General features: G+C 51.8%; 2 protein-coding genes across 5 annotated transcripts in view; both read right to left on the bottom strand.

The window, feature by feature from the left end:
- LOC126581656 (uncharacterized) overlaps positions 1-15,502 on the bottom strand; it is a 35,921-nt gene extending 20,419 nt beyond the window's left edge. For 2 of the 3 annotated variants that reach the window (XM_050245462.1, XM_050245464.1), the window contains exons 1-3: positions 15,388-15,502; positions 13,926-14,047; positions 4,413-4,473 (exon numbers count right to left, since the gene is read on the bottom strand). The gene's annotated coding sequence lies outside the window, so the exon portion shown is untranslated. The remainder of the gene's footprint in view (positions 1-4,412; positions 4,474-13,925; positions 14,048-15,387) is intronic. The other variant, XM_050245463.1, reaches the window with a different exon arrangement.
- Positions 15,503-17,173: 1,671 nt separating this feature from the next.
- On the bottom strand, positions 17,174-21,767 carry LOC126570038 (MFS-type transporter SLC18B1-like). Of its 2 annotated transcripts, none has more exons than XM_050227489.1 (7): positions 20,629-21,767; positions 19,169-19,817; positions 18,922-19,087; positions 18,716-18,811; positions 18,307-18,642; positions 18,051-18,176; positions 17,174-17,870 (listed from the first exon to the last, which is right to left on the bottom strand). In XM_050227489.1, exons 1-7 carry the CDS (start codon positions 20,737-20,739, stop codon positions 17,786-17,788), a joined length of 1,569 nt encoding a protein of 522 aa, XP_050083446.1. In that variant the 5' UTR covers positions 20,740-21,767; the 3' UTR covers positions 17,174-17,785. The 2 variants fall into 2 exon arrangements, with proteins under 2 accessions (XP_050083446.1, XP_050083447.1); XM_050227490.1 differs by having other exon boundaries at positions 18,051-18,173.
- Positions 21,768-22,878: the final 1,111 nt, after the last annotated feature.

Genomic DNA, 22,878 nt, shown 5'->3' with positions numbered 1-22,878 from the left:
CGTACATAACACGTGCGAGAGCTGACTAATCGATAGGCGATCGTTCGTGCCGTGCCGTGTCCATTGTTTCCGGGCATTGCATGCAACACCGTCTGCCAAAAACATCCCCAAAAATTGCAATCATCTTAACGCACTCCGTGCGTTTTTGTGTACTTGGCCAATGATGTAACCGTCGCTGCGCCACGCGCTTGATCAAATGAGGACAGCCGCAGCGTGCACCGATCTGCAATCAACGGGGTTCAACAACAGAAAAAAATCAAGAGGAATGAGCAACCATGCATAATCACATACAGTACTGCTGCTGCGGTGCCGCTTCAAGTTAAACAAAAAGGCCAACGTTCAGGCGAAAGCAGCAGCAGCAGCAGCTGCAGGCCGTACCTGGTTGCTGTTGTTGGAGGGTTAATGTTATTACGATGCAACACCTCAAAACGGATCAATTGTGATGTGTGAAGCCGAAGCAGAACGCTTGCAATGGCAGCGAGCAGCAGCAGCAGCAACAGCAGCCATTAACAATGTTATCTGTCGGGGTTCATACAACCGCATTCCTCCATTCATCTTCACATTCCTCGCACGCGGTGTGTGTGGGTTGACCGATTTTCCACCGGTCGGGGGGACCGGTTAGTTTGGCCGCATGCCGAGTGTTGCCGAATACTCCGGTGAATCCGGTGTGCTCGCACTCCGAACATATGCTCCGCGAGTGGGCGAGATGCGAGTAATGATCAACTGAGACACACCGGGAGGGAAGGTGGGGCATGCCATATATGCACAATATGCGGAGAACAAACAGGCGAGCTTAAAATTGCATTGCGATCGCGCAACACAGCAACACCACCACCACTACCACCGTCACCGTCACCAGTTGCCTCCATTGGTTGGTACAACAGATTAACGTGTCGCTCCGTGGTTTGCATGAGGTTCATTTTCGCAAATATGATAATTTCTTCTTTGCCACCATTTGGCGGTGCTGTGGTCGTTCGGTGGCGCGTGACCTAATAGAGGACAATCGCAAGGGGAAACCATACCACAGATGCCAGGGAGGTAACCCGCTGGTGATCATCGATGATGATCATGACCATATGTTGGAGTCTGTGGTTGTTGTGTTCGCCGAGTACCGAACAGTATGCACTCTCTAATTACTCGCACATCACATCGTATTGGAGCTGATCGTCGTCATCAACGTCATTACGCGTGGTTGTGGTTCCCGTGCGGCTCTCTAGGGGCAAGGGCCGGCGTGGCCGCGTAATCAGCAGTCCAGATCTGGGCTCGCTTGGAAACGCGAAGCAGAAAGCGCGTATCTGAGAAGCACTTCAAATGACGCTCGTTGTTGGCGTTTGCGATTACGGCACATGGGCACGTGGGCACCCCCGGTTCGGTTCGGTGTGTTATTCACACTACGAGGAGCGCTACAGCTGTTTGGCCACAGAGCTAACCAGAAATTGGGTGAATAACTGAGTTTCTAAACGATAGCGAAAGGTCTGATGCTATGTACGTTGGGAGATTTGCTCAAATGGAGTAGAACTGTGCAAAAAATCTTTCAATTCATCATCTTGCTGACGAAAAATGATCTGTAGCTCTATTTTGATTGTTTTTTTTCGATGTAGTTTATTTTCTTGCGTGTTGTTCTCAGTTTTCTCAGCATTTTTCGTTTCCACACGAACACGAGAGATCACTCGCCGCGGATTTTATATGAAATTGATAGCTCTCTCGCTTTTTCAATCACAAGACATTTGTTAAAGCGTCGAGAACGTAAAAAATCCTCCGAAATTCCTGAGCAACAACTTTTCCAGAGTCCACCGTTGAAGGCCACCTCTTGGTGGACAAAAATGGCACACTCAATCATCCCTGTCTGTCGCTGTGACTGATCCGACGCGTCGATCAAACACTAACGCGTGAGGCGTTTAATTAGCTAACGCCCTGTGTCTCGGGGTGTCGCCATCGTCTCGGTGAGGAGGTCGGTAGTGCACACGTCGGGTGCCAACAAGTCGTCGCCAGCCGTTCGCGTGGACTGCGTGAAGCTAAAGGGATGAAAGTAAAAGTGAACCACACCTACACGCCACGGCTGCACCGCGGCGGGAGGTGATCGCGGTTCGTGTCAGCGTGCAAGGAGAGCCAGTTTTTTGCCTTCCCTCGCTCGGCATGATCCGTTGCCTCCGTAGATCACGATCACGCTTCGATCACGGCACTGATGCTGCAGCTGGTGGTGTCTTGGTGTGAAACAAAGTTGGGTCACCGCCAAAGCCACACAGACACAGGCAAGTAATCGTTGCTGGTGCTGCAGCTGGTGCAGCTGAAGTTGCAGTTGACGACGTGGCCAACAAAAAAGAAGCGGGTGACCAACGCACCGGGTGTCACTTAGCAGCAATCGTCGCATATCGCAGCCATCTAACGGTGCGTGCCGCCGGTCTTGGGGTGGATCACAACAATTATCACGAGCACGACGAGCGCCGTTGTAATCGAATTAGCGGCCAACGGTCCGCTATTTTGCAATCGAAATGCACAGAAGGGAAGGCATTCGGTCCAATACCGTTGCGTGGTGCCCGGACGACATCGTCATCATCATCATCATCATCATCATCGCTGCGCTGATGTCTTTCGTTTCATAATTTATCCGGTCCGGCCACACCCGTTGTGTGAGAGAGGGAGAGCACGGTCGTAGTGCAATTAAAACAATTAAAGCAAACGCTAAATCCCGGTATCCCGGCGAACGGTGGGAACCGTTCCCCGGACGCACGGTGGTACGTCGCGCGAATGGTCACGAGTGAACAACAAGCATGATGATGATGCCCGATACCGTTTCTCCTCTCTCGCTTGTAACTCTTTCTTTATTCTGTTTTTCGGCAAACGGAACAGATTTAGAATTCATTTAATTCCTAATCGTGCTGGTGGTCTTCTCTCACTTCAACGGCAGTCCCATCGCACGCTAGCTATCGCGCCGTCGCATCGCGATTTAACTTTTAATCGAGAAATAATTTAATGGAAACGTCCACCATTTTAAGCAACAAACCGTGTTTACTGTCATAAAGGTGCGCGTTAAAATGCTTTCAATTCCAATGCCGCCGCGATTGCAAACCCCAGAGTGCTAATGCACACGAAAGACTTCAATGCGCGACATACGCTTCGCAAGCGACGAACCCGACGGATTTCGTGTTTTTCGTGACCAACGCCCGTCAGAGTGTGCGTGCGTCAGAGGGGCTAAAAATAAAGCAGAAAATTCGTCGAATTTCTTGGAAAAAATTCCGCGGGCTCGCTTTGGAGGGTAGCTCGTCAGAATCGGGACCCGAACTCGCCCATTGCCATCATTACTCACATCAAGGACTCGTCGCACAGCAGGTAGCGTCCCGGTGCGCTGGTGTACGTTTCTGGTCGCTGGACACCGGGATGCTTGCGGTGGCTGAAGGGCCTCTCTGGAATGGAGTGCCTTTTTCGTTAAATCTCGCTCCCCTCGGGGGGGGGGGGGGGGGGGGGGATAAAAAGATGATTCTGTTGATTGGCGGGAATTAGTGGATGCTGCCTCCAGATAGACAGACAGAGAGAGAGAGAGAGGGAGAGTACGCCTGGAACTGGCAAAAATAACCTCCCGGGACCAGTTCTGCCTGCCTTCGATACCTTGGTATGCGTTGATCGTTGATGGTCCACAAACCGAGCGCAAAGAGGATAAACGGAGAGCCGATTTTGGTTATTGCTTCACTCGCGCTCGCGGTCATAAATTTGTGCAATAGTCTTCACGAATCGATCCACCTCCTTATGTCCACCTTCGTGATCTCTTCCTCTTCCTGTTGCTTCTCCTGGGTCCGAAAGAGATGAGGTATAAAACCTCATCTCAGGAAGCCCGCAGTGAAGCGCCCCCCCCCCCCCCGCAGGACTTCTCGGAAGCGCGACGCATCCGCGCGAGGATGAGAATCGCGAAATCGTGCTGGCCGACTGGTCGGCCGGACAAAAGAGGCCCCAAAACGAAATTTGACAAGGCCAGACCGGGTCTGTTGCGCGTTAGTCATTCGATTTCGTTACGCCTCACGTGATTGGAATTCGAGACGAATCGTCTCGCGTCGCGTCCCCGCTGCAGCCGCACAACCACGCTGGACAACCATTACATCATCATCGTGTGTGCGCGTGTGTATTGATGGGATGGGAATTTGAGAATTTCATTTGAATAGAAGTGTTGATTTATGTGGCGAGTCTTGCGTCGCCAACGGCCCACCATTGGCCACATGAATAGCGAGCTAATAAGCGAAAAGTGATCGAGAAGATTACCGATCGTCTGCCGGTGGTGGCAGAGAATTGATTTCACTTTGCGTGGCCAATCGATTACGATTCGTATCACGCCCTTCTGTGTTTATAAGCATACAGCATCGGAATTGATAGATCCCAGAGGATGATCCAAAGAAGAAGAAGAAGAAGAAGAGGCTACTTACGGATTGTTTTGAAAACCATGGAATCCACCAGTGTATCTAGTGACACCGTGACATCGATTGGCTGTTCAGAGAGAGGATTAGAAAGAAGAGAGAGACAGAGAGTGTGAGAGATGGAATGGAAAGTTCTTATCGCCAATAAGGGGAAACGGTCGTGGCTTATCAATAACGGAGCTTGTTTTCTGTGCCGTTGCTTCTCCTTCACCTTTCCGGCCACAAAGACTCAAGAAGGTCGGCTGCCAACCCACAAACAACGACGGTAGACAACGGCACGCATCGTGATGCAACGCGGGAGTCGAGCGAGCGAGTGGAGGAGGACATACGCACTGTCCCAATTCCTACGCCAACCCGGCACCGGCATTCCAACGAAGCCGAACTGGATGTCACCTTATGACCGAGACCATGCGCTCGTAAGGGAGAGAGAGAGAGAGAGAGAGAGAGAGAGAGAGAGAGAGAGAGAGAGAGAGAGAGAGAAGGAGCAAAGGTGCCGATCGATAACGATGGTGACGAGGACGAGGACGTGCATTTGACAAACCAGTTTTCCCCATCGAACGGTTGTTTGGTTTGGTACCATTTGGGTGTTGGTGGTGGATCCGTAATTACCATTTCCACGCGCCCAGCTAACGGGCAAGACTTTCGAATGATCCAGTGAGGGTGAGTCGTCTTCTTGTTGGCGGAAGATTTCGAAGATGGTTCACTCGCCACAGCACGACACCAGAACGTAGCTGATCGAATCATCAAACCGATCAAACCGGAGGGGGACGATCGGGATCGTGAGTTTACCGCCGAACGGGATAAAGGGCGTTGGCCAGTGCCATCCGATCGTAGGCGCGCTGTTGCGCTCATTTGAATGCTGGAAAGCATCATAATCGGTTCCTCAATCAATTACAGAGCGGCCGTAGAGAGGGAGAGAGATGGGGACACTCTTAACTTTTCTGTTTGAGGTTCACCCTCTGGTCGGAATGTGTTGTTTATGTTGTTTGTCTTCTCCTGCACGGTATACTACTTGATCATCGGATCTGAACTCGTTCGATGTCGTAGACGATCGGGTGGTCTCTAACTGTAAATTTGGACACCGAGCACCGAGGGTCTGATTCATACAAAGGTCACGCTCCGCGTCAGACGAGCCATCACTAGCACAAGAACCTTCCAAAAAGTCCTTACTCATGGTGCGTGCTGTAGGGGAATGCTGCACGATCGCGCACGATCTAACTTGGTTCCGATTCCGATAGCCCTCCCACCGGGCAACCGGTTACCTAATGCTGAGTGCTCGAGTGTGTGCTGTTGCAAATTTCGTTCCATAAACATGGCGTCGATCGCCGAACGAGCAGCTGCGTTGGTCAGGATTCTCCATAATGGATCGGTTATTGAATTAGAGCGGCAAGCAAACAGGAGAAGACGGAGAGTTTAACCAAATGGTTGTTTCACCGTTGTACCGTAGATACCGTAACGCAATCTCCTTCCAACGCTTCATTCATGCCCAACGTCAGCCAGTATGTCCACCCAAAAATGGGGCGGCTGGGATGGCGCGGATGGTTCGTGATTTGGCAAAACTCGCCACGCAAAACCCTCCACGCAGTACAGTTAATCCGATTGTGAAGCGGCGGTCCGCGGACCCAGACCAGATTCCTGGGCGTTTCGCTGCCACAGGATGAGGCACCGCCTGCGTTTTTCTTTTCAATGTTGTTCGTGTTGCGATGAGGTAACTTCAATCACGCAGACACGCTGACAGAGGGTCGACAATGAGAAGCATTTTGTTTTTCTATTTTTGAGAGGAACATGTCGATGGGAAATTCGCCCCAAAAAAAGGTCCACCTGCAAAAAAGGTGCGTCTAGTGCGACGTCAGTTTGCGGATGTTTGAATCGTTGTTCACGGATCGTTAAGGTTCTAGAATGTCGGCGGCTGACTGTGGCCCTCTCGAAGACGGTCATAAACACCTCGGAACTTCCATTCACCCGGCGGCAGCGGCCCACGTTAGCATAAAACCAATAAAAATGTCTTTCGAGTGTGGATTGTGAACGGGAAGGGAATGGATTTGAGTTTTTGGGCAAATATCAACCACAACACGAACGACGAACGACCTTCGCCGGACATCTGCGGACCACTTCAGTCACCCATCTTATGTGTGTTTGTCTAGAATCCGAATCCGGTAAATCCCCCACCTCTTCCTCGATCGATTCACCTTCCGCTGCTTCATTCTAGGTTTTGAGGGGGGTGATTCTTCGAAAGTTTTTGGTCAGGTTATCCGGAAAGTGGATTTCCTTGAACGAATCCACCCCAAGGTCCACGTCGTGGTCGCGGGGTATGTAGAACAAAATTCGCACCACCGCGGTCAGTTTTCTTCCATTTTGTCCGTCATCATTTGAATAGGAACGTAGATCGGCCCGGGCGGGTAGAAACCGGATCGCCTCAGGTGGGTTGAAGCACGCGACTTTGCCAGGCATGAGTAACCGGGCTTTACCGCGTGATCAACGAAGCGATCGTTGCGGTAGAACGATGCGAATGGTGGCGAATGGTCTTGTTCTGTGGCGCCAACAGTTGTTCTGAACAGCTTGGCCTATGGGGGGATTTTTGGGGAATTCTTTGTCGGGAATATTCTGTTTCTTGGGACATTTTGATGCGTAATGGAACATGTGGACGTTTTTCCGTGGAGTTAAGTGAGTCAGAAGTTTGGATCGCGTGCCAGTCTACAGTAGCAGGCTAACTGGGTCCGATTATTTGACGTTCTAGCGTCCAAACTTGCAATTTTTTTTATTGTCTAGCTCAAAGGCTTTCCAAAGCGCTCACAAGTAACTCCGCATTCGCCAGATACTCTGTCCTACCATACATTTGTTGACACAGGGATACAATTGCGCCTGTTTCTTGGAGCAGATTTTGACATTCTTGGTCCATTCGTTTTGACATTCTTGCAGGCCTTGCTATCCCAGGCTTGCTCGGATCTGATTGCAACACACGGCGCAACAAGCACCAGCTGGGTATGGCAGGTGGCTAACTAGATTGTAGAGTCGTCCAGACAACCTCCCGTCTCGATTGCGCAACTGCAGTTGCCCCGGTAGGTGTGGTAGGTCCGGGAGTCTCCTTAGTTGGAGAATATAGTTCGATCCAGTTTCGGTTTTCTGAGTTATCGATCGATTGCAGCGTAGGTGGATATTGGACCGCGCATGTATACACCGGGAATGCTCCCTCTCTCCCTTTGGTAACCGTTGCTGCAATTAATGAACGTAATAAGCACGTTTTGCGCTGGCAAAAATGTGGCTCCACAAAAGGATGGAATCAATGGCGTGCTTAGCAACCGGCCAGGCGGCCAACTATCCGGTTTGCTAGAACTTGCCCCATTGAATGCGTTCTACATTTGGTCATTTTGCTTTCGTCGCTTCATCATCAACGACACCGTGCGGCCAGGTAATTAATCGATGCCGACGGAATGCCATGCGGTCGTCGTTGGCCACCATCGCAACGTCACCCAGAGTTTGCTCAGACACTTGTCCAAGCGGGAGCGAGAGAGCGAGCGGTCAACCGAGCTCCGTGTCGCCTCCAGCTTAACAGCCCCCGCGGTTAACTCGTTTTGAAAGTGATCGCGCACGGTTGATACACGACTTTGGGAAGGTCGACGATGGCGACGATGCCGATGCCAAGGGGACAGGGGAGCAGTTGTTGTTTTTCTGAATTTCAAAACACTACGCAATGGTTTGCTGTCCGGCTCCACGCCATCGCCATCGCCATCGGTGCTGCTGCAGTGTGTGGCCGACGGCGAGGAAAAGCGAGGAAAGCGCAAGTGGCTTGGCTTGGCGAAGATAAATGAGATGCAGATCGGAGCGCGTTCCACCGACCGACACTGGCTGACGGTACGTGGTGATTAGAGACACCAGGGTTAAACATTGTGCCCGTCGTAACAGCGGGTGCGTTCGACTTTAATACGATCCCGGGACGTTGTAACATCAACATTAGAGGTGAGGTTTCGTTTACCCGTGGTCAACGAGCGTTTCACTCCGCAGGCAGGATGCGCTGCAGGATGCGTTTAGCAAGCAAGCAGATCAATAAAAAGTGAGAGCAGATCGACAGCGTGCCCGCATTGAGCTCATCGATCAATCCGGCCTGGCCAGACGGACCGTTGAGAGCGAGCGGATGGTGTAATGCTTTGTCCCCGTGTCAAAGACCTTCCTTTCCCCTCTCCTCCCAACCATGCGCCTGCGATATGGCCTCACGCTGGGAATGATTTATTTATGTCGGCAGCAATTGATCGCCTTTTGCGAGATTTTTGCAGCGAGGAGACAGAGAGAGAGAGAGAGCGGAACAGGGGAGGAATTCGAGAGCGACCCTCCTGCACCGTGAAGGGTCTTCGCATTCGCTATTTTGTCCATGGCGGCGATGGCATCGATGGTGGTTGACATAATTGCAACATTCCTCCCCACCGGAGGTCGGTTCGGTAGGTATGCAGATTTGCATTGACAACGCGCGTGGATTCAGGGACGATCATCATCAGTGCGATCATCATCATCTGCACGATCAATAATGCATTTTGTGTTTTTTTTTCTGCTCTTGTGGCGCAACAGCTTCGAGCAATTGCAGTCAGTTCGAACGATCGATTGAACAGCAGCATCAGAGTATGCTTGCTCACTAGCACACATACAGAGACACATATCCTCAGCCTACTCAGCTCGTCGATTGAACACTCCACGACATTCAAGCAAGTGACATTAATGCTTCGTCGACTTGAAGTCGACTCAACGGTGACTCTGTGCAGCACGAGCGCGCCGTCGTAATTGAATTTAACCGTTCCGCTACCACCACCACAACCCCTTGTCCACTCGACGGCACACCAACCTGCCGGACCGTACTTGAAGGACGTTTATTAACGCTTTTTAACGCAGCGGCAACGATGTTTAATCTTGCGAGCTCGATCGAACCTGGCACACAGAGCGCAATGTAGAGAGCGAAAGAGAGGAAAAGCCGTGGGGTGACCCGGGGGCTCCCGAGGTACCGAGAGTGAAACCCCAAACGAGAAGTCACCTGGTCCTGTGAGCGGCTGCCTGCCTGGAGTATCGCAATGCAAGGGGGTGCAAATGTGTGCCAAGTCTGCCCGCCGGAGGGGTGGGGGATATCTGCTCCGTACTCCGGCATATATGGGCCAACCCCAAACCGGTGGTCTCAACTTCTGTTCGACGCTCGCTCTCGTTGCCTCAGGTGGTGGTTGGATTGGTACGTTGGAGTTGAAAATGAAATTGTGGCCCTGCGAGCAAGCACTTTGGTGGCCGGAGGCTATTGGAAGCATTTCCTCATCTCCTACGAGTGCACGATAGCCGCCCGCGGGGGGATTTCTGTGTTGGTTTCGAGATCAGTGCACACAGACAGACACTCAAAAATACACACAGTGATCTCGAAGTTTCGTTTGTTTTATCGGATTTCTAATTATTCTTTTATGTTTGCAGAGTTTCGAATGTAATTCTTGGATTGGATTCCTGAGGTGATCTTTCAAATGCTTCCAGACGGTTCCATACTTTAGTTCCGAGCTATAGCTTCATTTTGAGAGGAACATAAAACGGGGATGCAACGCTGGAAACCAGTTAATGAGCAATTTGATTGCCGTGGACTCCCGGACACTGGACGCAAGTACCGGAATTTCGTCTTCCCCGAACTTCTCCGGAACTTTCGCTTTCGGTTTGGTGTGGTCAAGGGCGCAACCTCCGCAACGTACAGAAGCTCATGCGGTGCGGTGACATGAGATAAGAAAGGGGAGGGAAAAACTTTCCTTTCGATCGGTCGGTACCATTCCCGCTTTTCTCTCGCTCTCTTTAATTGTTTAACAGACAAACCCTGGCAAGCTTACAAACCGCCGCCGTCCACCAACGATAATGAGTCCGCCCGAGGTTTGGTTTACATAAACAATCGACAAAAAAAGCGAAATTCCATTCCAACACAACAGGTGGAGGAGCAGCAGCAGCTCATATCCATAGCCAATCCAATCCAACTCGACAAAGGTTCCAATTTCGTCAAACACCCAAAGGGCTCACGCCCAGTGTCAGCTTACAGGCCGGGCGGGCTGTCTGCATCGCTGCACGGATTATGTCCGGAGCGAGGAACCGCGGCGATACCGGATTTCGGATGCTGCATCGATATCGAGATGGCTGGCTGCGGTCGCTCGGGAGCATGGGAGGGAAATGTTGCACTTTTCGGTTCGGTCGCCCGGATCCCGCACCCTTTCTCGCTCTCGAAAGTCGCACTTTCACGTCACGTCAGGACGTCGCGTCACGACGCAAGAGAAGAGAAGAGAAGGCCTGCGCCTAGGCTGGAACATGTGGCTGGAGGATGAGATGAAACCAAACTTTCGCTTTCCACTGTCGCCGGCCGGCTCTCCGGTGACGTCGACAGACACACATACACGCGACGTGGATTGTAAAGAGAGTGTGTTTGAGTGACAAAATGGAGTCCGGAGACATTCCGGGAACGGGTCGATGCGCCCAGCGATTGACACTTTTTTGGCAAATGATGATGATGTTGTTACTGCTGCTGCTGCTCCTGATGATGATGTCCTTGCCATGCTGTCGATGGCTGGTTTAATTCACGCGGAAATACGCTACAGATGGCCACGGCGAGGTGCAGAAGAAATGGTAATTTGTGATTTTTTCCAACCATCCACTCCACAGCCCATCACTCATCGTCGATGCTGGTCCAACACAACCGAGCACACATCCGCGTAATTAATTAGCGGCCCTCGTAATGAGCACGGTGCAATGCGCGATAGAAGGGCATTACCTGCTTGCTAGGACCGTACCACTCGCACCCGCCCTCCCCCCGGGTCATGTTTGGCTAAGTAATGATCATCCATCAGACGAATTCGTGATGCCGGATGAGACTGGGTAAGTGTGTGATAACCGGGCGAGCGGAATAGTGGAATAGTTCCAGTGTCCACTTTCCTTATCCGCATCACCGGTAGCCCAGCAAAGCGGAGCGTGCTTCCGTGTGCTCTCGTTGTGGCCAATGGCGCATCAGATGAAGTTCAGAGCAGTGACAGAAAGATTCAATTGCGTGCTGACCGCTGCTCTCGCGGAACTGTCACGTAAAGTGCCTTTCAAATTTTTGGCTCAAATCACGCACGCAACAACGGTTCGCAAGCACGCGCACGCACGCACTGGACGCACGCGAATCACGAAGATTTTGTTTTTAATCTCGCGGAAGAGACGCGGAACCTCAGAAGTCCCTTCGCTGGAGGTTATGTTTGCTTTTCCTCTCCGCCACCACTGGCAGACGGAACCTAATAAGATGGCGCACGTGAGCGCGTTCTTGAGTGACTGACACTCGCCCCCTATTAATGACCGCTGGCTTAATTATTGGCTTCACCTTTCAAGGTGGAAAATTGGAACCTAACAAAAACAAAAACCCCCGGAACTCGAACTGTCACATATGATGAGCCGGATACGGCTCTGCTTGCTGCTCCGACCTGTTGATCATATTCCGCATAGCGAATGTGATGGATGTGTGTCTATTTTTTTTTTGTTTGTGGACACACGGGATGTTATTGTTTGTCATGCGATCGATTGTTGATCACTGATCGCGCTCGCTGGCTTATGAGGAAATGACCATCTGACCGATCGCCGGACCGGCATGTCACGCATCGGATCTCCTGCACGCCCCGCTGATCTCGGATGAAACGCGCACCAGGAAGCTGCATTCACGACCGACAAGGTCGAAGATCCGCTGGTTACTGGGACTTGGAGAGGGCATCTGTTGGGTTCAGCAGTTGTGATTGTGACAGTGCTCGGTGTCACCGAAACGGTAGCGAGCTCAACGATTGCAATGATGCTACTCGTGCCCGTGCACGTTTGGTTTGCTCAATCGGTATTTGGGAGTTTTGGCAACGCTTTGAAACAACGAAGAAGCACCCGCCCGGACGATCTGTCACAACACGCAACGATTACTCGCCGCTCGATGATCGCAACCGTGAGCAACCGAGACCGTTCACCAAAGGCGACATGGGCGTTCGGAACACGGAACATTGAGCAGCCGGTTCAAGGGCAGGAGCAACAGCCGTCGGTCGCGGTATTTGATTCGGGTTGATATTTGGGGTCCGCTTTTTCAGGTGCTTTCAACACGCCGAATACGAAAACAATCTTCCAAAAAGTGTTGGCCACGCCACGCGTATTGTGTGTGCCATGTGGTTGCCGTGGTTCACTGGCTCGAGTTGTCGTTGTTGGTGTCAGGTTGGGCCGCATAAATAATGCATCACTTCTCAACCTATTGCAGGCTGCTGGCTGGAGCTTGGCCAAAAAAGAAAAGAAAAGACCAACTCCCTGGTGTCATCCGAATCCGATGGCTCGCCTTCAGAGACACATTCTCCCACGAGGTACTTAGCTAGCAAGAAGAAGCTCACTAACTACCTCACTACGTAACAACGGCTACGGCTTTACACATACCGCGTAACGGTGCGGTGCACTAGGTCAGCACCATCAGATCAGACACTCTCTTGTTGCACTACAAGCGGAAGATGAGCACATCTTGAGGACGGACCACACACAGAGACAGTGAAACACGTGCCCTCGGTTGCGAAAGGGAACTTTGTTGCTTCGGAATGGCGCCCAAGATGGCCCACTCTCTGCTCCAGATCACTTTGTCAGGCTGAGTGATTTACCTTTTGTGAGGGCCCGAGGACCGAGAGTCTGTTTACGTTGCAGCCCGATGCACCGGATGCGGATCACCGGATCGTTTCGATCGATTCCCGTGGATTCCTGGAGAAAGTGCCGGGTCCACGCTGGTTATGCAACGCTGATGGAGATGGAGTGAAGATGAAGCGCGTGAAATGCGCGAAAGTGGGCGCGATTGTTTGAATCTCCGACTCCGACGGGGAGCTCTGTGCTCTGGGATGATGGTCGATCGAATCGGGTCCGAAACGATTCAGAAATGGATCGGATGTCGTGTTCAATTAGTCCATCCTCCGTTTGTGCCAGGTTGGTGAGAAAGAAGCAGCAAAACAAAACGAGAAACGGAACTAAAAACGTAATGCTGTTTACAGGCTGAGCTCGGAAGTCTGTCTCACAGTTCGTGTTCCAATAAGGCGAGACAAATGCCAGTGCAGGGAGCGAGCATTAATGCGAATGCGATCACCTTTGCTCTAGGCCAAAACGGCCTAGGCCTATCGGCATTTGACTAATGGGCAATGGGTGTCGGTTGGCACTCGATAGCTGCTGTGGTGCACACCAGACCGACGCACGGACTGGAAAGGACCATAAACCGAGAGTTCCTTTCGAATGTGCGCGCAACCGCCTTCGAGTGAGTCACACTCGTGTGAGCCGGGCGTACTGTCCTCCTGTCCTGTCCTGTCCAGCCAGTGGCTGCCTCCAGCCGATTTAATCTGTTTTACGAGCAAGGCCGGTATGTGCATTTGTCAAACCGCCATATTTGAGGTTTATGTTCGTTCACGACCTAGTTGCGTGGAATTTGGGGCGTCCGTTCGCTTGTATTTTCCTAAAAAAAAAAGCCTTCTCCTGCGTATGACTAATTGCTACAGTAGATAGACTTACCGTCGCTCCCTCAGATTGTCGTTTATCCTTTAAGCTTCACCGATAGTACACAATGCGATCGCTGGGTTCATACACTGCACTGCACTTTACATTAATTTGCACGGATGCTTCATTGAACGCATCTGTTAATGGGGGGATTGTGGATAAGAGAGGGAGAGAATAATGAAGTTAAGTGCGACATTCCTTTCGAGATAAGCTTCGGTGAACGACGAGTTCAAATATTCAATCATTTCGTGCGGCCAAAAATCCATCCGCCAAAAGCCATAAACTCAATTCCAATGATGGCCACAATTCTGCGCCGGTCGTTTATGTTTCAACAAACAATTATCATCTGGCCGCCAACAACCGCCTAGCCTGGCCTGAGGCTGCCGTGGATGCTGTGGCTCCGTGGAGTGAATGCTGGACCTCTTTGTGGCCCCTGGTATGTGTGTTGGTGCGCAGAACTTCTCGCGAATCGCGAACCACTGCAACCACGACCAGCAGGAGAAGAAGAAGAATCAGCAGCAGCCGAAGCACACAACCAAAGAGGAGAATGTGAACGTCGCGCAAATGCTGCGCGATTCGGCGCGGCGCGGAAAAGGCGTGAAATGGCAACGAACGAACGAACGAACGAACGAAACCACGAGAGAAGCTTGCAAATACCAAGGGGGAGGGAGATTCAAGAAAGAACCCCCGGCAGCAGCAGGTCGCCCTCGAAAAACCGTCAGCGACCAATGATTCGTGACTAAAGCAAGTTTGGCGTCGCGCGACCGTTAGATTGAAGTATTGTTGGCCGCCTTCTTTCTTTTTTGGGGGAATTTCGCTAATTATAGGATCAGGAGCTATCAGAGACGAGATAAAATCGAGCCAGGAAGCATCGAAGGAATGCGCTTTAATGAAGGTGACACGCGCAAAGATGCCACGAAATGATCCACAAATCGTGTCCTCTCTTGTGGCTGCTGCTGGTTTGCTGGATTCGCAAAAGAAAGTGACGCACTAGTTTGTATTTCCAAACGGAAAACGTTCCGGTTCTCGTTTTAACACTTGCACACTAATGGGACCAGACCGTAGCTGGTGAAGCACTTCAGTCCCGTGATCGCCGTGGACGCAAGACACCGAACCACCGAGCGAACGAGCGCCGCAAATCGATCGGACAAATATTGGAACGTCTTGGCCGCGACCGCGCTTGACACTTGACACACACTCACATTTCTGCAATGACTTCAATGTACTTCACGCAATGTTGCCTTATTCCGTTCTCCTTCCCCGGCCCCTAACTCGACAGCGTGACCGCACGAATCGCGGTGGTAACCTTTCGCGGATTTTTCTTCAAATCGACCCTCACCGACCGACCGAGAGGTCTACGGCCCGGGGAGTCTGCGCGATGGAAGTGTCTGCAGCAGGCCCCGAAAGGAACCGGTTGGTTGTGCGACCTCTTGTGTCTCGCCACCACCTTCTCCACCAGCTATTCACCACACCGTACCTATGATGGCGTCCCCTTTTTTTTGCACTCGTACACCGGTGCGTGCGCCTCGAGCTCTCAACTTCAACTGGGCTCCCCCAAAACGCAACCACAACGTTGCGAGCGCGATCTTACTGGCTGCCTGTGCGCCGAAAACGCGGCGACGACGATCACCGGTGCCACTAACCCTTGACGGGGGGCTTCGTTCGCGAATCAAACTGTAGCCGAGCCGAAGTGAGCACGATCGTCATCTCGGAAAGGGGCTCTATCTGCCCGACCGCTCGTCTGTCTGTCTGTCTGTCTGTCTGCTTGTCTGCCGGCATTATTGGTGTTCGTTTGCGTGAACGCGGAAAAGGTGGAGCAGTCGGTGGCCGGTTCGTCGCCACTTGCGCTTTCAAATCGCTCGACCTGACGGTTTCGTCCAACATATTCGGGCCCGGTTGTTCGCCGAGGGTTCGTCGATCGCCTTTCGTTCAAGTCGCCGTGGAAAGCATAAAAAGCTGTTGACAACTAGGTGGCAGCACCGGATGGTTTAAAAAGTCAAACCAAAACCATCTCTCGGAGTCACGTTTCGTTTTCTTTTCGTGGCGATTAGCCGTTTAGTGGCTAGGTTACTTGTTTTATTATTTAATGAAAATGGAAATACAGCTACGGTATGCTAGTTCATCCATCTCTTCTTAACATGCGTTTTTTTTACTGGAACGTTTGGTACTGGTGTGAGATAATTTCACAAAAATTCGCTGTTGTAAAATGTTTCATAAGAAAGTGTAATAGTTTAGTTATAGTTAAAGTAATTGCTTGGCGTGCTTTTGGCTGTTTTGTTGTAAAATCTCTGTGGAATACATATTTTACGCATAGTGCTCATTCTTCAAGTAAGTAGAGCGATGTGTTTGCTTTAGCAAAGGCCAATGAAAAAGAACGATTTATTTGTGGTGTTCAAAACCTTCTATAATCGGATGAACATTTTCAGTAAAATGTTGACACTTGATAGTCTATTTTTAAGCTGTGGCCTTGAAATTTGCATCGTGATCGTACTCCTTTATAGTGTTTAACAGCAACAGTACGCTTCGAATCGATCACCGGAGCGTTAAAAAAAGAACTCAATTGAAAGAAAGAAATGAAAGTAAAATTGAATCCTCACCGCTCCTTTAACGTACGTAAGAACTGATTGTAAAGCCCATAGCCCGTTCCTTCCACGAGAACAATGGAATCTTATCAATCCCGTTCTACGCAGCAGCTTACACCGCGATGAGAGTTACCTTAATCTGCTGAAAAGGGATGAATGAATGCTGCGTATCATCTTTATTGCCCGTTGACAAACAGTTCGCACAGTGCGGTAATGGTGAGACCACGCGGTTGCTGCAAGTGCAACGCCATCGGCCAGGTTTGCATCGGAACAGATGCGTCTCGAACGCAGCGCGACCCACTATCATGCCGTACCGGTAGACAATGTGCCTTCGGCCCGGTGCTACGACAACAAATCGCCGTCGCCTACAACTGCCACTGGAAGTCTCGGTCGTCTCGGTTTTGATTATAAATACAATATTTTATTTTCCACTTTCCTCCAGTGTTTGCACACGTCTTACTGCCCTTATCTAACATACTCTCATTTGAGCGAACAAAACTTATCAACATCACACACATATAACGCTGGACCGCTACGCGCTTCGACCTCCTGATGCTGCTGCTGCTGCGGTCGCTGCTGGCTCTATTGGTCACGAGGATGGTGCCATCGTCTGTTGGTGCAGCGTCTGACAGACAGGTGCCTATCGGTAGTTATCGGCCCAAGTGATGGTTGGACTCTATCGGCATGGCACGGAGGAATGTTTGAAGATCGCGCGGTCGGTATGCTTTTGTTGTTGCGGGAGGTTTTTTTTTCGGGGGAAGGGATCGATCCAAAAAAGGGGGAAACACTTGAATATAGTGCGCATTAATCAACGGGCATCATGGAATGTGTGTCATGGAACTGAACCACCGACTAGGATACGTTCTTGTGGGCTACACTACATCTTTGCTATCGTTCCCTCCTGCTGCCGTCCGCTTCGATGGCACACCGTTAGCCAGCGAACAGTCTGTCTGTCTGCGGGTGGAAACCACACGGGGGACAGGGGAAAGATGATGGTCGTTATCAACGCTGCCAAGGAACGCGCTCCGTTTCGCCGCACGACGCTAAAGGAAGACCGCGCAATCCAAAGCTGCCATATTCGAGTATTCACGTCACGTCAAAACGGTCTTCCCCCACCCTCGGAATCCTGTTGCTGCGCGGTTGATACTTAGGAGGTAGAGTTACAACTAGTTAAGCTGGTTGTCTTTTGGCAGGTTCCTTAGAGTGCGCTGAGTGAGCGAGCGAGCGAGCGTGAAGAAGAAAAAAATACCGATCCGTTGGCCACGTTTAGGGGGGTGGTGTGGGCCGGGGGCACTATGCCATCGTATCGTGGTAGCCCGGTCTCGCATCGAAGCTCCCATAGTGCGTACCGTATTGCGTGCCTTGGTTTGCCTCGAGTCTAATCGGTGGAGAAGAAGGAGAACGGTCGGGCGTCAACAATCGGCAACTCATCTCTGACTTACTGTCAGGAAGGGGTTAATGGGAGGCATGATATGGAGCCGGTTCAAGGAGAGCCCGCACCCGAGAGCACGCGACAGCTGCTCGATTACGAGGAGGGGGGGGGGGGGGGGTCACTTACTCGGTCACGGAGCGCGCCCAGTGTCCTTGTTTGCTTTGATAGCTGTTGCTGATTAGAAGATTGTTTACCGAGGGACGCCAGGAACCGATGAGCGAACTCTGGCTGCCCGAGAATCCTGCCTTGCTGCTAGGGAGAAGAACGGGGGAAGGGAAATCAATCGAAAAGGAAAGGAAGGGCGGCATTAGAATGGCGCAATGCGCGTTTCGCAAGAAATAACAATATCGCCGCCGATATGACGTCGATACCCGGTACTTACCCGCGGTACGTGATGTCAAGACTGCTGGTACGGCTGGCGGTGGTGTCGTTGTGCGAATCGCCGTCCTGCGGGCCCGTCGTGGGTTTCACCAGTGACTCAACGGAGGAAAGTTCCTTGTAAGGTGCCGGCGAGCGTTCGAAGAAGAGGAACAGAATGGTGATCGTGCCCACGACCAGCTGCAGACCGATGATGAACAGTGTCGAGGCACGGAAACCGATCGCATCGAACAGGAACCCACTGACGGACGGTCCGACGAAGGCTCCGAAGGCGAACGTGGAGGTCCAGAGTCCGGAGATGAGCCCGTACGTTTCGATACTGTCCGGTAAACCCTTTTTGCTGCAATGTGGAAGATGATGGTGGTGCTTAGTGCCATCGTTTGACCGTGATGCGATGGATTACTATTACGTACATCGATGTGTTCAGTGCGTCAGTGAAGCTGGAGACGAGCACCGCTGCAATCCCGAGGCCATGTAGCACCAGTCCAACTATCACGTAGGTTAGTGTTCTAAGGGGGATGGGGGGGAATGCAAAGGGCAGCGCGAAGAGAGCGTGTTAGAGAGAAGCGAATGTCATAAGCAGCAGCAGCAGCAGCATTGCGTGCTAGCGCGTACTCACGTTTCCAGCGGAATGAATGAAGCTGGTCCAACCATGCAGAACCCACCGACAACCAGGAAGCAACCGACGGAGGAGACGATTTTCGGGTTGAGGAACTTATCGACGCTCCAGCCCCAGACCGGAGCCGTCAAAGCGTAAACTCCACCGTTAATGACGAACACGACACCTGCGGGAAATCGTACGGAACGTGTAACTGGTGCAACGCGAAAGGAAGCTTCGATGCTCCGGAACGGAACCGGACACTTACCCAGCAGTATCGGCGAAAGATCGAACTGACGCAGATGCGGTTCCATGGTTGCGCTTAGGAATCCGATCGAAGCACTCGTGGCGCAGATGGCCAGCGTACACACGACGACACCGGGAATCTTGAGCACAGTCAGCAGCGAGGCGGACTTTTCCAGATTTTGTGTCGGATCGTTCGGGTGTTTCGGTAGAATGCAGAGCGTTAGGATGGCCGTGATGAACAGGGCCGATCCAAGGACGACGAACGGCAGATAGTAACCACCCACACTGTACAGCGCACCGCCCACCATCGGACCCACGATAAGGCCCAAACCGAAGCACGTCTCGAGCGAGGCGAACGTGGTGGCCACATTGTTTGGGAACTCCTTGGCAATGATGGCAAAGGACGCGGTCAGGAAGGCCGCATTACCGAGCGCCTCGACGATGCGTATGACGAACGCGAGCGTAATGAAGGGTACGTGGCCGGGTACACGGTCCAGCAGACCGAACAGTATGGCGGAGGTGCCCGTCGTGAAGATGCCACTGTTGAATAATACTTTCGGCCCGATCCGGTTGATGTACTGGCCGTAGAGGGGCGAGATGATGAACACGACCAGCTCGAAGATGCCAAACACTAGCCCGTACTCCGTCGCGGTCGCTCCTTTCGATTCAGCCTGTGGACGGGAAGGGAAGGGAAGAAAGGGAAAATGGGATCAAATCGAGTGCGGTAGGTCACCACAGTAGCAGCAGCAGCAGCAGCACCGGTATCGGTCTGTGTTAGATAACGCGCATTCGGAGTGACATTCGAGAGAGACGCGAAACCTGACTCCCGTAGGCGCCACCGATCGCTTGAGCCAAACAAGTCCGACCGATACGGGTTCGACTCCCGGGCGATGGCACACTCTCCGTGGCGGAGAACGAACGCATGATTCATCGGCACGGAGCGGTTGGTGGGGCCGTCGAGGCCGATGAATCACATTCCATCGTTTGTTTATCATTTTTCCTAAAAGATTGGCTTAATTTGACTTCCACTTTCATCGCCATCGCCAACGACAAAGACGGCAACTAGAGCCGCGACGGGCACGAGACGGTTCGCTGATACGAGCTCTGAGTGCTTCAATGGGGCGCACGCTGGTCGAGAATCGCTTTTTTCGCTTCCGATCGCTACTTCTACTGATAAGTATGAACTTCAGAGCTCCAGCCCAGGACCTCCATGGTTATTGGAGGTTATTCAATCTGATTAATTTCAAGCCGAAATAATTTAAATCAAATTTACCACTGGGCCCCAATCGAGCTGCATCGAGTAAGCATCGTCTGACAGCTACTCCTCTCAGAATGCAATCCGGTAATCGAAGTAAACTATGAACAGAAATGTTTCGCTAGTCGTTAGTGACCGAACTGGACGTTAGGTAAGCAGTCCGATGGAAAACGGTTTTAGATTTTCACAAAGATTCTTCATTTCTAGCGGCCCTAAATGGTGCGTACCTCGTTGGGGAAGAACGGTGCCTGTAAGCTGACACAGATGGCATTGCAGAAATCGGCCAGCCCCATAATCATCAGTGTCAGCCACTGGCGGCGTGTGAAATCCAGTGCCATCGTAGGGTCGTCGCCGATTCCTTGCGGTGCTCGTCCGATAAGCTCGTCGTCGATATGCCGTTCCTGTCTTGGCTGGTCTTCTCGGTGCCGCTGGGCGCCGTCCTTTGTGCCGTCGCTGGGCGATGCGGCGGGATGCGGACTGCACCAAGAGATAGCAAGCAAACGGTCTGCTGATAGCTGCCTTGCTGCGTTCTGCACTCGAAAGGTGATCAGCTTTCACGTATGCTAGGTACGTCGAATCTTCGGTCGCACCAGCGCGCTCTCTCACTAAAACACTCCACACAGGGAAACGAAACACTTTGATGAAAGGATCGTTTTTTGGGAAGCGCACACCGGGCTAAAATCCGATAAAACAAACACACAGCGAACACTCTAAAACAGGCTCACTCACACACTAGCTACCGGCTGTGTACTTCAGCGCATCAACACCACCGAAAAGGACACCAGGATGGTTCACTTTGGTCGCAGTACGGCGCTTATTATTACTTATTTTCTCTCGGCGATGGAATCTCGAAACCAAAGTGGCCAATCAATCGCACCCCGCGCGATACGGTCTTCCTTGCCTGATGACCTGTTTGATCCCGGTCCCGGTCCAGGTCCAGGTTTGAGCTCGGGTTCTCGAGCTGCACAAAGAAGAAAACGCTGACTGTGGGTGTCGGCAACGCACAATCTCGTGTATCACGTATCCCTCGGATGGTTGCAGAGGATGGCGACACTCCGGTCCGCAATCGGCTGCCCTTCGCCTACCGCTGATGGTAACGCAATGTCGGAGGTCGCTGGTGCAGCATTTTGCACAACACTTGGATGGCTGACGAGCAACAAAACGCGGAACACGGAACACGGAGCACTGTTCTTGTTGCTGCTACTGCTGATGCTGGCTGCTGGCTAGGGCGAGACAGTATCGGTTGTGTACTACCACCGGGACCGAGCGTTGTGAGAGGAGCTGATGATGGTAAGGGAGCCCACCGACCGTCTGGTGTGGAGTGGCACGTTCGCTGTTCGCTGTTGACGATGGACTGACGATCGGCGGATCATCCCAAGGAAGATGTTCCCGCGGTCCGTGCGGTGCGGTACTCACTCATAGGTGCGCTCGTCGATTACTTGGCGCGCCACTGGTTCACTACTATCAACGCACACACTGGCACAGCCAGTTCGATTTTTGCCTGCCTTCGTGGCTCAGCAGAAGTAACTCGCTGTGGTGATCATCGTCGTTCTGGTCTTGGTTATCATCAACCACAACACCAACGCAAACGCGGTGTACCCGGGAATGAAATGTGTACCCGGAGGTAAGCGGTAGGAGGCCGCTGAAAGCTGAGACGTGGCTCGTCGTCGATGGTTGGATGCTGCGGTAAACGTTGGCGGCAGGCAGTGATTGCAAGGCGCTCGTGGTGCAATGGATTCGGGATTTCGGAAGCAACATTAGAAGAAGAAGAGGCAGCAACAAAAGATCCAAACAAACCACTGGCTATTATCAGCCGAAGATGCACCGTAGGATGACCGACGATTAGCTAAAAATAAAACAAATCGAACTAGAACGCAGTGGGTAGCCTGATAAGGGGTGAAAGATGCGGATAAGGTACGCCACGCGACTCCAGCTCTATGAGCTATGAGATAGACGGATAGAGACGCGTGAGTCATGACCGGGAGTCGTATCGTTTCATCATCGTGGGAACAATCGGAAAGCAAATTAGTCCGGCGTTCAAGAATTTTCCAATTAATTATACTAATCGTGGGTCAACGGGGTGTGTTTCATTCCTATCGCACTCAACTAGGGTCCGAGCATCGGCTTTGTAAATGCCGATGTCCCTTTAGAGCATATCACATTACTTCGAGCAGACGTTGTTTACGGTTGTAGCTGATACTGCAACGATGCACCCCCGCCCGTCCCCCCGACAAGCTGATATTGTTGCACATCATGCGAACGGGACACGCGACTCCCAGCAACAGAACGCGCCCAATTCGCGTCTCAATGGCAGGCCAATAACTCAGAAGATGATGCAACATCCTACCAAATGGTTGTCATGCTTTCTGGCCGTCCAGGGTCCGCTTCCCCCCCCAAAAAAAAAATAAATAAATAAAAGAAAGAACCACGGCCATGCGGGGATAGTTCATTCGCATGCCGATTCCATCGCAACGGGA

This window comes from Anopheles aquasalis, chromosome 2 (assembly GCF_943734665.1).
Source record: "Anopheles aquasalis chromosome 2, idAnoAquaMG_Q_19, whole genome shotgun sequence".
Classification (NCBI taxonomy): Eukaryota; Metazoa; Arthropoda; class Insecta; order Diptera; family Culicidae; genus Anopheles; species Anopheles aquasalis.
Note: the sequence above shows the minus strand (reverse complement) of the source record. Positions and strands in the feature narration are given on the sequence as shown.